The sequence below is a fragment of the Pezoporus wallicus genome, unplaced genomic scaffold (genome assembly GCF_028554395.1).
Source record: "Pezoporus wallicus isolate ANWC-B61680 ecotype Strahan unplaced genomic scaffold, APGP_CSIRO_Pwel_v1 contig_11994, whole genome shotgun sequence".
Lineage (NCBI taxonomy): Eukaryota > Metazoa > Chordata > Aves > Psittaciformes > Psittacidae > Pezoporus > Pezoporus wallicus.
The window spans coordinates 67,454-83,586 of record NW_026635733.1 but is presented as its reverse complement, the minus strand read 5'-3'; the positions used below and the strand labels follow the sequence as shown (position 1 = coordinate 83,586).

General features: G+C 57.1%; 2 protein-coding genes across 2 annotated transcripts; both read right to left on the bottom strand.

Moving 5' to 3' along the window:
* Positions 1-2,080: 2,080 nt before the first annotated feature.
* On the bottom strand, positions 2,081-3,353 carry GPR119 (G protein-coupled receptor 119). The gene has a single exon (XM_057397992.1). It carries the CDS (start codon positions 3,351-3,353, stop codon positions 2,373-2,375), a length of 981 nt encoding a protein of 326 aa, XP_057253975.1. The 3' UTR covers positions 2,081-2,372.
* A 3,543-nt stretch (positions 3,354-6,896) lies between these two features.
* Positions 6,897-15,607, bottom strand: SLC25A14 (solute carrier family 25 member 14). The gene is made up of 9 exons (XM_057397993.1): positions 15,476-15,607; positions 15,252-15,399; positions 14,624-14,718; positions 11,616-11,701; positions 11,265-11,360; positions 9,676-9,800; positions 8,478-8,613; positions 8,035-8,115; positions 6,897-7,344 (listed from the first exon to the last, which is right to left on the bottom strand). Exons 1-9 carry the CDS (start codon positions 15,537-15,539, stop codon positions 7,303-7,305), a joined length of 873 nt encoding a protein of 290 aa, XP_057253976.1. The 5' UTR covers positions 15,540-15,607; the 3' UTR covers positions 6,897-7,302.
* Between the last annotated feature and the right edge of the window lie 526 nt (positions 15,608-16,133).

Here is a 16,133-nt window from a genome sequence, read left to right as displayed (position 1 = left end):
CTCAAAGCCGGGGCGCTGCGCGCAGGGCACGCCGGGACGGTGGCGGACTGCGCCTGTGCGGCTGCTGGAGGGGAGGCTCCCGTTAACACGAACAGCGGCGGCGGCAGCGGGGTTTATTGGGCTGGAGCACAGCTGCGGCAGCGCTGCCCCTCTCCTGGGGCAGGACCGACCCATCCCTCCTGCCCCTTTATCCCGAGGCACCCACCCGCGCCCACAGAATCCCAGACTCGGGTTTGGTTGGTTTGAAGGGACCTTGAATCTCATCCAGCTCCAACCCCTGCCACGGGCAGGGACCCCTTCCACTGGAGCAGCTTGCTCCAAGCCCCTGTGTCCAGCCTGGCCTTGAACACTGCCAGGGATGGGGCAGCCACAGCTTCTCTGGGCACCCTGTGCCAGCGCCTCAGCACCCTCACAGGGAAGAGCTTCTGCCTAAGAGCTCATCTCAGTCTCCCCTCTGGCAGGTTAAAGCCATTCCCCTTGGCCTGTCCCTACAGGCCCTGGTCCAACGGTCCCTTTGCTCCCAGCGTGACCTGGAGGTGTCTCCAGGAATGGAGCGCCCCCTCCAGCACAGGACTGGGAGAGAGGAGGCACAGATCAGCTCCCTCCGCTGCGGGGGATGCTCTGCCTCCGCCGTGCCGTGCCCCCACCAGCATCAGAGCCCAGCAGCAGCGGCTCCTTCCCCCCAGTCACTGCCCCGTGTCTCTGGCACTGAGGGCTCTGCGGAGCCGGATCCCCGCTGCGGGTGCAGCAGCCGTGGTCGCTGCAGGCTGCACGGCGGCGGCTCCGGCTCTGCCGTCCTGCCTGGTTCCATGCCCGGGCACGAGCGCTGCTCCGCGCAGCGCCGCAGAGGCAGCAGCGGGCGAGCTGGGGGAGCAGCAAGAGAGCACGTATAAGCTGTCTTCATTCCCACCGGACACCCACGGCCGGCGGCTGCGGGGGCTGCTCCGGCGGTACCGGTGAGGGTGGGCGGGCGGCTTTGCGAAGCAACAGCCGGCGGAGCTCAGGCTCCATGAGAACAGGCAGCAAACACCCTGCAGGCAGATGATAGGGCGGTCCCAGCACTGATTCAGGCTGGATCCACCTACGAGACACCAACGCACCCGCAGCGCCAGGGCTGCGCCATAGACACCTTCCCTTGGGCTTATTCCGTGTTGCACAGCTTAGGAACAGCATCAGCCGTGTGACGGGCAGTTTCAGGCCGCCTTTCCCGTGGAAGGTGAATGCCACAGATCACCTTGTATTTGAGTTTGTTTAATGGCACTTTTATTTTTGCTGCTCACTCTAGGGTGAGGAGGCCTCGGGACCAAGGCAGCTTCTGGATGAGGACTGGACATGGCCTTGAACAGTCGTGGCCACCAGCCGAGCAGATGGCAGAGGTGAAAAAAACTGCTCTTGTGAGCATAGCACCCTCATTTCAGATCAGGGAACGTTCTGAGCTAAGAAACCTGACAAATTTTCATGCTGGGTGGATTAAATAGACATTTAATGAGAATCAATGAAATCTGGTTATAGTCTCTGGCAGGGCCAACAGGCTGGCCAGCACTGCAGCACGGCAGGGCACATGGAAACACTCCCATGGGACGAGTCAGTGCATGGAGACCCTTGCAGTCCCAAATCCAGCCCACAGCCCTGGTGGGATAGAACACCGCTCCTGCCTGGGGCTTCCCAGGCTTGGAGGCAGCTGTTCTTCCTGCTCCTTCAGCCAGTTACTCATTAACTCCCTTAAGAGCCCAGGCCAAACAGCAATGGCACAGCCCGTGCGGCCCCGCATCTGTGCTGCCCTGCTCACCCTGCCAGCTTCCATGTGGATACCGCTGCTGCTGGGGTACAGCAGGAGCCTCCTGGGGGTCCCAGTGCCATGGCAGAGCCCAGACTCACGCCCCTCATGGCTGCAGGGGACAGGGCTGGGGAATGGCCCAGGCTGCAGCTGTAGGATCCCGAGTTTGGTTTAGGATGGGCAGCGACTGGCAGTGCTTGTGGTCCAGGACAGACTTACGGACACGAACACATCCTCCCAGGATCTACTGCCAGAGAGCTGGTGCTGCAGGCAGAGGGGAGGGCAGGAGGAGCCAGTCTGGGCAGCAATGGGCAAAGGATGTTGGCTTGCAGAATGAGCGCTGAGGGCTTGGATCTGGGAGACACCAGGCTGCTCTTGCTGAGCTCTCCAGGCAAAACCCAACGTGGGGTACCTGGGGCTGGTGCCGACCAGGCCGTGCTGTGGGAGGCTGGAATTTGGCCATGCCAATGTGGAATTAGCATCCAGATTGGTCCCACCCTGGTCCGTGACCTCGTCCAGAGCCAGCAGGCCCCAAATTCATGGTCACGATGCAGGAGATGAGCTGGAAAGCTGGTGACAGCCGCTCCTTACCATGTCAGTGCTGGAGCTGCAGGCAGGACACAGTGGGGTCAGACTTGGTGCCTCTGCTGGAGAAGCGGCGGCCGTCGCCCGAGTGAAGGAGGATCCTCTTCACACCCACAGCCAGCTGGGAGAGCTGCAGCCGCACGTCCCTCTGCCAGAAAGAGTAGAGCAGTGGGTTGAGGAGGGAGTTGCCCAGCCCCAGCAGCCAGAGGTAGTTCTCGATGACCCTGGTGGGGAAGCACTCGGAACAGACAGTCTGCACGATGCTGGCAACAAAGAACGGCAGCCAGGACAGCGTGAAGCACCCGATGAGCACAGCCACAGTGCGCATGGCCTTCATGTCACTGGTGGTGCGGGCCGGCGGGCAGGCAGCGCCCGCCAACCCTGCCTGCTCCACCTCCTGAATGTGCTGCACGTGTACGGAGGCGATTTTCAGCATGTCGCAGTAGAGATAAATAAAGAGGAAGAGCGCTGGGAAGAAGCCGACGCAGAAGACAGTGAGCATGTAGGTGGGGTGGAAGACCCCGAAGATGGAGCACTTCTCATGATGGGTGACCTTCTGAAAGCCTGGGGTGAGGACTGGGAGGAAGCCAATGATGGCAGCCACCAACCAGAGCCCCGCCAGGTGCACCCCAACCCGCAGGCCTGTCATCAGCTGGAAGTAGTGGAAAGGCTTCCTGATGGCCAGGTGCCTATCACATGCGATCAGGGTCAGGGATAGGATAGAGGCAGCAGAAGAGGAGGTCACAAAAGACATTCTCAGGACGCAGAAGATCTGGGGAGGATAAAAGGGCTGAGAAAACTCATCCATGACCAGCCCCGTGACCGTGAAGCCAACCATGGCATCCGCAACGGCGAGATTGAGGACAAAATAGAGCCCCTTGGAGCCGCTCTTCTGGATGAGGCAGAGGAGAGCGATGACCACCAGTGCATTGGCAGTGATGATGAGCGAGGCCAGCACAGCGAGGATGGCTCCGAGGGCTGAGCCAGCCATGGCTGTCCCCATGGGGCACAGCCCCAGGACAGCGTGTCCCCAGGACGGCGTGTCCCCAGCACGGTTCTAGGGCATCCCTCACCGTGGACTTTCAAGAGCAGCTCCTCACTCCGGCCGTGCTGCAGCAGCCAGTGGTGTCTCTGGGCTGGAGCGGAGCCCTGCTGAGCCCCTGCCTGCGGAAGGGACTGGAGCACTCCCAGCACCTGCTGCGCCCACAGAGGTCCCTCCCTCCAGTCACGTTTCCAGACAACCCTGGAGCAGGAGGTGAGCTGTGAGCACCTGGGCAGGAAGCTGCCACGATGGCACAGGGGGTGGTGCCTGTGCCCCCGCCAAGCACCAAGGACCCGAGCAGAGATGGTGCTGGCATCAGGGAAGAAGCAGAGGGATGTCCCAGCACCCAGCCCCACTGGTCCACATGGGTCACACAGCTCGTGGGGTCCCTGCCAGAGCCAGGGCAGCCTCTTCCTGCAGGGACGAAGGGAACACCACTGATCCCCTGGCGCAGAAGCCATAAAGGTGATGTGGTTGTAGAGGGGAAAAGAACTGACAAGAGATGTCAGCTAAAGCACACGTAAAGTTGTCCATGAGCCTGGGAACACGACATGTCTTCAGCAGGTGCAGCTGCGACACTACAGTGCCTTTGGTAAGCCCAGAACAAAGAACCTGCCATAACCTGCAGGGCAGGAACCTGCCATAACCTTCAAAGGGGCCTCCTAACAAGCAGAAGTCAGGAGCTGGTGTCCTCTGCCCCCTTATGGATCCATGTAAATGTAACTGGCTTCCCACCCAAACCAAGTACCCCTCTCCCCAAGTACGTGAACTTCTCCATACCATCCTTCAGACCCTCTGGGGATGCTTGGGGTGACTCCAGCCTCTGGAACACGGATAATCTCCAGAGAGAGACTTCACCCATCATTGAGCCCACCCCAAGAGCACCATAATAATACAACACTTTGGAATGGAATGCACACTTCCTACTAACAGTACAAAAAGAAAATATATTCTGTTTCATGGTTTGAGTTGGGAGGGACTTTAAAGATCATCTAATTCTAACCCCCTGCACGGGCAGGGACACCTCACACACTTTAACAAGTGTATTTACCTTATAGTAACTTGTAACAAAGAGATCCATGGAAATAAAGCTTCTGTGTCCTTGTGTATTAGAGTCCTATGAACCCAGTGCACATCCCTCACATTCCCACAGAGTGGGTGACCCACACAGGCCAGGACTGCGACTGCTCCATCCCCTTAAACCAAGTGCAAGAAGTCACTTCTGTCTCATGAGCTGGAAAAACCTGGAGCTGCCAGGAAACGGGCAGGTTCAAACCTTCCTGTCAAACAGTAACCAGAGGCTGGGGAGAGGCTGGGATCAAGGCACAGGGCAGGACCTGGCACTGCGATGGGGAGATGCTGCAGAAACATGAACTGTGGCCGCTGTGGGTGGAGCTGCAGAGCAGGGAACACTCTGGGTCTGCTCTGCAGGTGAGCACGGGAAGGGCTTCAGTGGCCTCACACCCCTAAACCTCCTCTTGTATTTGCCCAGGGAGACATCAGGGATGAGTCCAGAGGAGGCCATGGGGATGCTGTGAGGACTGGAGCAGCTCTGCTCTGGAGCCAGGCTGAGAGAATTCGGCTGGGTCAGCCTGGAGAAGGCTCCTTAAGGGGAGACCTGAGAGCAGCTCCAGTGCCTAAAGGGGCTGCAGGAAACCTGGAGCGGGGCTTTGGACAAGGGCCTGTAGGGACAGGCCAAGGGGAATGGCTTCAACCTGCCAGAGGGTGAGATGGGGTGAGCTCTCAGGCAGAAGCTCTTCCCTGTGAGGGTGCTGAGGCGCTGGCACAGGGTGCCCAGAGAAGCTGTGGCTGCCCCATCCCTGGCAGTGTTCAAGGCCAGGGGCTTGGAGCAAGCTGCTCTAGTGGAAGGGGTCCCTGCCCATGGCAGGGGGCCAGGACTGGATGACCTTCAACCCAAACCCCAGTCTGGAAATCTGTGACTACAATGTCCTGAGGCAAAGAACCTCCTTAGAAAATGCTGGACCTCAACAGTTCTGACCCTCGGAGCAAGGTTCCCAGCCATGCAGGGGCTGGGATGTTGGTTTTCAGCAGCACACTGAGCTACCAATGGAGAATCCTTGGGAGGACCCAGCTTTTCCTTCCTGCTGGCAGCCAAGGTGGGATGCTTTGGGGATGAAGGGCTTTCTGACCACCTTCCAGGAGCACCTGGCAAAGGGCCGAGGTGCGCCCACACCCACAGGGATCACCACCACCACCACACCTTTACCTCTGTTACTATTGACAGAGTGAGGCAGAGGGACGTGGGGCAGCATTTACGACAGCCAGCACTATCACAGCTCTGATAAGGGGCCATCTCCAGGGGCTGCGACCACTCGGGCAAGGCAGAAGGAAATCTCCAAAGCCATCCTGAGGAGCTGATCCAATGGGAGGAAGAAGAGGGGAAGGAGGAGCCTCTCACCAGCACCCTGCAGTTGAAAAATGCAAACAGCAAAGTGGCCGTGGGGACGCACTTGAGGTTGCTATGAGAAGCCTCTGAGCAATGCCTGAAAAACATGCCCAGGACAGCAACTACACCTGCTAAAGATCTGCTGGAGGATCGGTCCAACAATCAACAGCAACATCCCATGGGAATGATGCACAGAAGAAATGGCCCCAGGACTGAAGGTATAGGAACAGAAAAGAACACCCAAAGAATGTCATGAACTGCAGGTAAAATCCATCTCTAAATAGACTTGTATTCATCCACCACATCAGTACTGATTTACTTTGTTAGGTTTAGAAACCCTCTCCATGAGGGAGGCCAGGCGAGGTGTATGTACCTTGTCCACTCCGAATCCACTGCTCCCCATTTTTGACAGCTTGCAAGTGCAGTTTAACTGTGAGGAGAGTCCTCACAGCCTGCTGAGCCACAGCCCTGGGGTACCGCCTCTGCTCAGGGCATGACCCAAGTTCAGGAGCTTCTTGGAGTGCCCTTCCTCATGCACGTGCTGGCACAAGGCAGCGACACCTTCACAGCACAGTTCTCATTGTCCGGGCTGGCTTTGTCTGAGCATCCCTTGTGCAGTTTGCATGGAGGAAATTCACCACGGACCTTCATCCAAACTGAAGCCACCCCACAACGAGGACAGGGAGTAGGACCACAAGAGCTGTTGGCTTTCACAACCATACACATTAAGAGACCAAAATATCTTGCCTGATGTTCTGCTCAGCCCTAGCAACATTAGAGCCACCATCTTAAAGTAGTGGGATGTCTGAATTCAGCTTGAAATCACATTTAACCTGCTTTAAAAATGATAAAAGCAAACCCAAGGTAAGCAGTAAGAGACTGAGGTTCTGCAACTTGGTTTCATCACTAACAATTGGTTCAGAAACATTTCTATTGTAATGAACCCTCGATTGCTTTTACATACATCAATTTGGAGAAGAAAGATCCATGGAGTGTGCTGAACATTAGCAATAGCTGCTGCTCCCTCCTGGGGCGGCCGGAGCAGGCGCCCTGGGTCCCTGCAGCAAACCCACCCAAATACAGGCTCAGCCACCAGTCAATAAATAATTTAATGAGGTTCCAGGTAGGACACACGCCAGCACCCACCCAGCCCAGTCTCCACCACGGCCGAGCAGCACACAGGAGCCAAACCACCCCCCACGGCAGCACCCAAAGGCCACGGGAGCACCCAGATCTTCACAGAAGATACCGCTCAAGCCCGCTCAGACACCCTTAACGCTTGCCCTGACACAAAGACTCACACAGCACCCGCCTCCAGCCTCCCAGGTACTCCTCAGCCAGAGCATGCTCCAGGGACCGTGCACTTGGGGAGGTGAGGGCCCAGACCCACAATTACCAACACAGCAAGACACGGGATGGTGAGATGAAGGAAGGCTACAGCGAAGCTCTGCTGCACGTCCTGGAGAGGACTCAGGGGGCTGAAGCCAGCTGTCAGAATGGAAGCCGCTTCAGCTGCTCGTATGTGATAAAAAACTGAAGGGAATGTCAAGGAATTCAGCCAGATGCACAAGAGCAGCCCCAGAGCCTCCTGGCATGACCAGGCTGACGGCAGAGCATCAGCACAGTGTGGGGAGGCCTCTTCCAGACACCATCAACTCATCTGCAGACGTGGGAGAGAGCTGAGGAATAGGAGCTACTGGGAGAGAGAAAACCGACCCAGAAGCAAAGCGGGCCAGGCTTGCCCAGACCATGGAGAAAGGGAGGGGGCTCTAGCCCCAGACTTCTTTAAATTACACACACAATTTCAGAGGCCAAGAGGAGCTCGTGCTGGTTCTGCAGCACGGCAGCACCCGTCTGGGAGCAGCAGAACATTCCCAAGCTTTCCTCATGAACAGAAGCTGATCCAGCAGCCACAGCATCTTCAGGAGCTCAGGCAAAGGGAGTCTCGAGCCACACACTCATGAGCACCCAGTCCAGAGGGAACACCGTGCTGCTGCCCTCAAGTCCCTGCACTCGCCACAGCATCTGCAGTCACACCAGGGGCACTCTGGCACTTGAAGCAGCAGCAGCCACATCACAGCTTACGTCTGTCAAAGGGGACACCCTGGGCTGCTACAAGGAAGACAACAGTGCCCCATTGGGGTGTTCACTCTACATTCCCCTTGAGAACTCAGTTCTCCCCTCCCTGTCCACACAACCCCTCAGCAGCACGCTGAAGGATACAATGATGTTCCAGGGACCAAGCCGAAGCCAGTTGGGCCAGAAACCTTTGTAGAGTGCAAAGAAGCCCTCGCTCTTCCATGTCTAGGAGGAGAAAAGAGATGAGTTAGGAGACACACCAGATCCATGCTCTGCCCATCTCCCTAATGCCACGTGGCATACAATGGACCCTTACAAATGCTGCAGTAAGCAGACAACAGTGGGGATGCTGTTGTGTTAGCTATGAACCTAACCAAACCGCATCACTGACAGAGTTCTGTCCCAGGAGGTTGGGAGGAGGCTCAAGTGACCTCAGGGAGGTGACTCTGGGCCTGGGTTGTCCAAAGCGCTCACTACCGAGCACATCCTGTCCCTGCCAAATCTAACTGCTCCCACCAGCGTGGGTGGCACTGGGAGCTGCCCAGGCTCCTGAGGACAGGATCTGCCCACCTCGTGCACCTCCGTACCTTCACCAGCCCATCCAGGGTGCCCTTATAGAGCTCTGTGTTGCCCACGATCGCCCGCTGGTTCATCATCCGTGTCCGCACCACGTCCACGGGGTTGGAGGCGATGGCGCCAGCCAGCCCACAGGTGAAACTGGAACTGCACACACAGCAAAACAGAGACAGGAACAGCTCTGAGCACACTGCTCCTGCTCACGCAGGACAGCAGCACAAGAGAACACCTTTCACTGCATTTTATGACAGGCACTTTGCAATAGACATTAGCTGCACTGCCTGTTCCCACCCAGGAAGCAAGCAGAGAACTTCAGGAGCCCAGAGAGACACTCCAGGAGAAGGGAAATGCTCAGCTTTGTCTTACGTAGACCCTTGTCAGGGCCCATTGCTGGTCTCCAGAGGGTACACTGCAGGCCAGCAAGTGCCTCCAGGTGCCATCAAAGCAACACAGACCTGAAGGCGGCCTCTCAGAAGCGCACATCCTGCTCACCACAGCAAACACTTCTTCAGGGTGGGGAAGGAGGGAGGAAGGCCAAAGGCAGCAGCAAGAGGGAGCATGCAGCTGCAAGTCCCCTCCCTCTACATATGGTGCAGTGCTCGTTACCTTCAGCCCACAGGAGGCAAACCTGACAGGAGCACTGCAGCACCTCAAGTGTCTGCCAGAAGAACATGAAAATGTAGGTGGAAAAAAGCCTCTGGGAGGTCTCTAACCCATCCCCTGCTCAGAGCACGCTGACTTCAAACATGGCTCAAGCTCAGGGCCTCATAAGCTTTGCAAGTCTCTCTTTACCTTGTTGCTTTTAGAGCAACGCCTGCAAGCTGACAGCCCTGGCTCAGGCGAGGACCTCAGGCTAGAGCAGTTGTTTCAGGTGACTGCTACACAGTCACACATCTGCAGCTCCTGCCTTGCTCATACCAGGGCACGCACATGGAGCAACAGCGTTTGTGGCTGACATCAGTGAGCTGACATCATCCTGACATTCCATGATTTCTGCCTGGCTCCTTCTCCAGGGAGATCTCCCTGGGAATACCTGCTGATACTCACTGAACTGCTCCAGCCAACACAGCCGATCCCTCTGAATTACCAAGCCTGCTCTCTGCAGCTCAGAGCACTGGCTCTGGGAACAGGTCTCAGCCCTAATCCCACCTTGCCCCTCAGCTTCCCATACCCCTGTCAAGCCTGAAGAGTGAAGCAGGAAATACTCACACGAAGTGGGCAAAGATGGTGTCACCCATCAGCCCCGACAGGATTAAGTGCTTCTTGGTGATGTCGTAGACCGGCAGCTCCACGCCGACCACAATGGCAGCTCTCTGAGCTGTTGGGACAACACCCTACAGAGCACAAGCACCAGTCACAGACAGAGCTGGGGGCTGCAGCTACTCTAACAAATCCCCCTCCTTCCTCTCAGGGGCCTCTTGCTGACAATCTGCTCCATATCTCCCTGCCCTGCCTCGCAGCTGGAGCTCTGAGGTCAAGCTCACCGTCTCCCAGCTTTACTCCAGAGCTCAAGGGGACTCCTTGCCCCTGGCAGCGTTACTCCAGGCAGATGAACTACTCGCTGCTCCCCTCCTCCCAGCCATGAGCATGCAGGAATCGGGCTAAAATCCACTCATCTTTCCCCACCGAACAGCACCCACCCATTTTAACACCAGAAATCCTGCACCCCAAGAGGAGCAACTCTAAGGAGGCAGGTGGGGCTCCAGCTCCCCCTTGCTACAGAACAGCTTTGTGAAAGCTTCTGACTTCGATTTTCACGTATGAAGAGTTGCTGCCAGCAGGACATTGATCTGGAATTGGCAAGACAATTACTGCAACAACTACAAGGCTTAGGCAAGAGGAACCAGCCACCCTCTATCTGAGAGCCAGCCCAGCAACCCCTCACCAGGAACGAGATGTGCAAATGTCTATGAGCTTGCAGAACATGGAGAACATGGCACCAGTGTGGACTTGGGCCATTTCAAAGGGACTAATGCCATCCAAGTAATCCAGAGACCCATGAGAAAGCTCCTGGTCACTGGGACTGGAGGAACCCTCCCATGTGGTTGAGCTGTGTATGAGCCATCGGGACAGGCAGCTTTCTCACCAAACAAACCCAAAGCTGCTGCAAGAAGTAAAAGTACTTCTCAGGTGTCTGGCTCCTGCTGCGCTAATGCAATGCCTGACAGTCTCCTCCTGGGCTCCTGCCTAACCCAGGCCAGCTCAAAACTCCCCAGATGGTGATGCCAGAGCTGGTGAGCACAAACATCTCTGCCTCAGCGTGAGGGGAAACTGGAGAGAGGAGACAGTGGCTGTCCCACACCAGAGAGCAGCATGACTAGCTTGATCACTGGAATCCACCTCAAGACTGATCTGTCTCTGCACCATGTCCTGTCTGCAGCAAACATCAGCAACACTGAGGGTCTCATATCTTTTCTAGTCTCTCTTCCCATCTCCAGTGTCTGTGTCTAGAGAGAGAAATAATCTCTAAATACTGAGTCAACACTGGCAGTTGACTGATTCCTCCTCCCCTTCCCACACAGGTACCTTCTGTAAAGGACTTCAGGGACCGTAAGAGGGAGAAATTTGACTGCTGCCTGTACCTGAAACTTCACAGACACATTTCAGCCCTGGAAACCAGGTCTGCCTGGCCCAGCACTGAGGCTGCTGTGACACAGGCCCCATCCCCACCACAGCTGTGCTTCTGCTTGTAACTCTACTACTCCCCTTGGTTCATAGTTCTCCTTGACAGCTGCACCCAAGAGTAGTGAGCTGCTAGTTCTGCTACTAGTGGAGGGGGCTCCACAGCCAACGCTCACCCTCCAGAGGCCTCGGGTACCCTCCTGCTGGTAGATGTCAATGAAGCTGCCAATCATGCCCCCCTGGAACAAACTGCCTTGAGCCTGCATTCGGATCTGAAAGAAACATGAGATACACAAGCTCAGTGATGGGAAGAACAGCCTGGAGGAGACACCACTCCCCGCATGGGGACAGCAACAGCCTCCACCTCATCACCATTCTTAAGTCTGTTTATTGCTTCTGCCCCCATCAATAAGGCCCCAGATGAGCAGAACTGCTGCCAGAAGACAGCTCCTCCCTGCACCGGAGAGCAGCACCTTCCACATGTCAAACCTCAGCCCAGCAGGAGCTCTCTCCAGACACGTTCCTACCTTTAGCACATCTGTCGGGTTGGCAAGCGCAGAGGAGATCACCCCTGAAACCACCCCACAGATGACATTGATCAGCAACGTTTCATCTGCAACAAAGAAGAGAAATCCTAAAGAGCGGAAGGGAAGGTGCATGGATTGCATTGAGCAAGCAAGAAACTGGGAACAGCAGAGGAGCTCAGCTCACAAATCACACGGTGAAGGTGCACGAGCAGAGGCTGGCCAGTGCCATCAGCTCACAGCAGATCTGTCCCCACGCCTGGCAGAGTTGGAAAGAGCAGCTGGAACACTCAGTGACACGCTCAGGGAGAAGCAGGTCTCACTGGTGGATCCAGCTCATCAGACAGTCTGAGGGACATGGACATTTTGGACAATTAACTGAGATTTCAGTGTCCAGCAATGGCATCATGATGGATTCAAGCCAAGGCAGAGGGAGACAGAAAGGGGCAGCCTAATGCTTCTCAAGGCAACCTGATGCCGATTGGTTTGATCTGGAGCCCTAGTTGGCCACGCTCAGACTATGCAGCCACCTCAAGAGAGCCGAGAGCAGGCACCCAGGCAGAGAGTTAGATGTGATTAGTTCCAGGGGGAATAATCCAAGACTTCCAGGCCCAGTATTAGGGTGTTGGTTATGTTGAGAAAAGGCACAACCCTTTGCTGGTACTGACCACTGCAATTCCCAGAGGAGGCCAGGCCACTGTCTGCCCCAGGCCTGCAGGGAGACAAACATTCAGAGAAGGGTACTCACAGGTGGAGCCGCTGCCACAGGCAGCGAGGAGGCGCATGGTGCTGCACAGGCACAGCACCACGCACCGGGGAGGCAGCACTGCAGAGCAGAGCAGCCCTGGAAAGAGGCTCCCACGTGCTCCTGGTCCTCACGGTGCTGCCGACCGGCCCGGGCACCCCTTCCTGGGCTGGAATGGTGTGACAGGGGAATTACAGAGCAGTCAGTCTCACCTCTGCACCTGGCAAAATCTTGGGGCAGATTCTCCTGGCAGGCATGCTAAGGCACATGAAAATCAACAAGGTGCTTGGTGACAGCCAGCATGGCTTCACTAAGGGGAAATCCTGCCTGACCAATTTGGTGGCCTTCTATGATGGGGCTACAGAACTGATGGACAGAGGTGGAGCAGTTGATGGCATCTACCTGGACTTGTGCAAAGCACTCAACACTGTCCCACACGACATCCTTGTCTCTAAATTGGAGAGACATCAATTTGATGGATGGACCACTGGGTGGATAAAGAACTGGCTGGATGGCTGCACACAAAGAGTTATGGTCAATGGCTCAATGTCCGGCTGGAGACCAGTAACGAGTGGGGTCCCTCAGGGATCGGTGTTGGGACCGGTCTTGTTCAACATCTTTGTCGCTGCCATGGACAGTGGGATTGAGTGCGCCCTCAGCAAGTTTGCCGATGACACCGAGCTGTGTGGTTGGGTTGATACCCTGGAGGGAAGGAATGCCATCCAGAGGGACCTCGACACGCTTGTGAGGTGGGCTAATGCCGACCTCATGGAGTTTAACCATGACAAGTGCAGAGTCCTGCACCTGGGTCGGAGCAATCCCAGGCACAGCTACAGGTTGGGCAGAGAAGAGATTCAGAGCAGCCCAAGGAGAAGGACTTGGGGGTGTTGGTGGATGAGAAAATGAACATGAGCCGGCTTCAGTGTGCGCTTGCAGCCCAGAAACCAACCGTATCCTGGGCTGCATCAAAAGGAGCGTGACCAGCAGGTCGAAGGAGGTGATCCTGCCCCTCTGCTCTGCTCTTGTGAGACCTCACCTGGAGCATTGTGTGCAGCTCTGGTGCCCTCAACATAAAAAGGACATGGAACTGTTGGAACAAGTCCAGAGGAGGCCACAAGGATGATCAGGGGACTGGAGCACCTCCCGTACGAAAATAGCCTGAGCACGTTGGGGCTGTTCAGCCTGGAGAAGAGAAGGCAGCATGGAGACCTCATAGCAGCCTTCCAGTACCTGAAGGGGTGCTACAGGGATGCTGGGGATGGGACTATTCATTAGGGACTATAGTGACAGGACAAGGAGTAATGGGTTAAAACAGGGGAAGTTTAGATTGGATATAAGGAAGAAATTCTTTACTGTCAGGGTGGTGAGGCACTGGAATGGGCTGCCCAGGGAAGCTGGGAATGCTCCATCCCTGGTGGTGTTCAAGGCCAGGTTGGACAGAGCCTTGGGTGCCATGGTTTAGTGGGAGGTGCTCCTGCCCATGGCAGGGGCGTTGGAACTGGATGATCTTAAGGTGCTTTCCAACCCTAACTATTCGACGATGCTATGACGGGATTCACCCGTGTCACACCAGGGATTAAAAGTGCACATGCACATCGTGGTGCTCCTTCAGTGAACATGTACCAGGCTCCCGCTGCTCTGCTCTTGATGGGAGCCAACTCCCCATTCCCAGAGGTGCACAGGTCAGGAGCATTGGCTGTATCCCAGCTGGAGCCATGGCTACAGAGCCGGACAGTACAACTATCTGGATGCGCCACATTCAAGCACACGGGCTCACGGGCTCCAGCAGGAAAATTGCAGGGACTCGCTGCTGGAGCTTTCAACCCACGTAACAACTGATGTACAGATGGCTGTATGCCTTCACCGAGACTAAACCTAAAAGATGAGCCTGGGGCCACAATACCTTTGGGTTTGGCTCTGCAAAGCAGAAATAAAGGCTGGGGAAAGAAAAGAGCTGGGAGGGTGGGGGGAGCAGGGAGGGGGCTGGCTGGGGCTGTGGGCAGCACCAAGCACACCCAGATTCCCGCCTGTGTGGAAGCCCATCCTGGCTATTACCCCACAAACAGAACCAAGCAGGTTCTGGCTATTACCCCACAAACAGAACCACAGCACAGAGTAACAACACAGTAGCAATAACTCTGTTCCTGTGGGAATCATAGCTAGGAAGGACAGAGAAAGGAATGAGGAAAACTGGACTGCACAGAGAGTACAAGACCTCGCAGGGCACCTTGGTGAGGCTGAAGGTGCCACGCTCACCCACACGAACCTTCCATGCGATCCACAAAGAGCCGCTTCAAGCTCTGGTAGATGCCGATCTTTATGGTGCCGTAGGATGCCTGTCTTAGCAGGGCAGGGGCGATCCTGGGGGGACAGACAACACACTGGGTTGGTTCTCCCTGCGGGCCCAGCATGGAGCACTCCCCATCACCACCAAGGGGCACAACCTAGACCACACACACCCCACCTCCCCCAGCAGCGCAGCAGAACAGGAAGCACAGGGTAACAACCCTGGGAGCCTGTAATAACCCCAGGAACACAGGGTAACTCTGGCTGACCTGGAAGCGTCTCAGATGCCCCCATACCTACAGCACGGGAGCCCAGCACCCACGGGAGCCTTGGCCTTGGCACACAATTCCCTGCTCTGTATCTCGGGAAGACCGGGAGTCTCCAGGAGGCACAGCAGCACCGCTGCCTGGCCCCGGGACGGGCAGGGGGGGCCCAAACCGGGATGAAAACGGATTCCCGAAGCGGGACGGGGGGGCCGGGACAGGCAGAACAGGCACAGGGTTGGGGCGGGCCGGACCCGGGCCGGGCGGGATTCCTGGGTCCGGAAGGACGTTCCCCGGGCGGGTGAGGGCTTCCCGGTCCGGTGGCTCCCGTCCCCCGGCGCTTACCCTGAGTAGAGAGCGCGGCCGCCCTCCTCCCGGCAGATGCGGAAGAGGGCGTGGAACATGCCCCGGTACCGGACCTCGCGGAACCGCGCATCGGCGCTCTGGCCCTGCACCTGCAGGCGCGTCTTGGTGAGGTCCACAGGGAACGTGCCTGCGGGGACAGCGCCTGTCAGCGGCCGCGGCCCGCCCGCCCGCTCCGGCCCTCCCCGGCCCGGCCCCCGCCTCACCGAACTCGGCCACGATAGAGGCGAGCCCGCCGTACACGAAGGGTTTCCAGCTCAGCGCGGACATGGCATGGCGGAGAGCGGCGGCGCGGGCGGAGCCCGGAACCACCGGATCCGGAAGCGCGGGCTGCGCTAAGCTCCATCCGCCCCGCTCCCCCGGCGGGCGGAGCGGGTATTTCTGGGACTAACGAAGTGCGGCAGCAGCCCCCTCGCTCGGAAGCGAGGCTGAGAGAGCTGGGCTGGGTCAGTCTGGAGAAGAGAAGGCTCCTGAAGGGGAGACCTTAGAGCAGCTCCAGTGCCTGAAGGGGCTGCAGGAAAGCTGGAGGGGGACTTGGGACACGGGATGTAGGGACAGGCCAAGGGGAATGGCTTTAACCTGCCAGAGGGGAGACTGAGATGAGCTCTTAGGCAGAAGCTCTTCCCTGTGAGGGTGCTGAGGCGCTGGCACAGGGTGCCCAGAGAAGCTGTGGCTGCCCCATTCCTGGCAGTGTTCAAGGCCAGGTTGGACACGGGCTTGGAGCAAGCTGCTCTAGTGGAAGGGGTGCCTGCCCGTGGCAGAGGGGTGGAACTGGAGGAGCTTTAAGGTCCCTTTAACCCAAACCACGCTATGATTTTATGAACGTCCCCCCATCACTGCACACCGTGTCAGCATCTCCCAGCC

What these genes read in the sequence shown, in the direction of transcription:
- GPR119 (XM_057397992.1), bottom strand. Translation starts at nt 3,353, where the DNA reads ATGGCTGGCTCAGCCCTCGGAGCCATCCTCGCTGTGCTGGCCTCGCTC.
- SLC25A14 (XM_057397993.1), bottom strand. Translation starts at nt 15,539, where the DNA reads ATGTCCGCGCTGAGCTGGAAACCCTTCGTGTACGGCGGGCTCGCCTCT. An exon ending in ACCCGACAGATGTGCTAAAG is followed by an intron (nt 11,361 to 11,615) that starts GTAGGAACGTGT and finishes TGTTTCTTTCAG; the next exon opens with ATCCGAATGCAGGCTCAAGG. An exon ending in ACCATCTTTGCCCACTTCGT is followed by an intron (nt 8,614 to 9,675) that starts GTGAGTATTTCC and finishes CTGTGTGTGCAG; the next exon opens with TTCCAGTTTCACCTGTGGGC.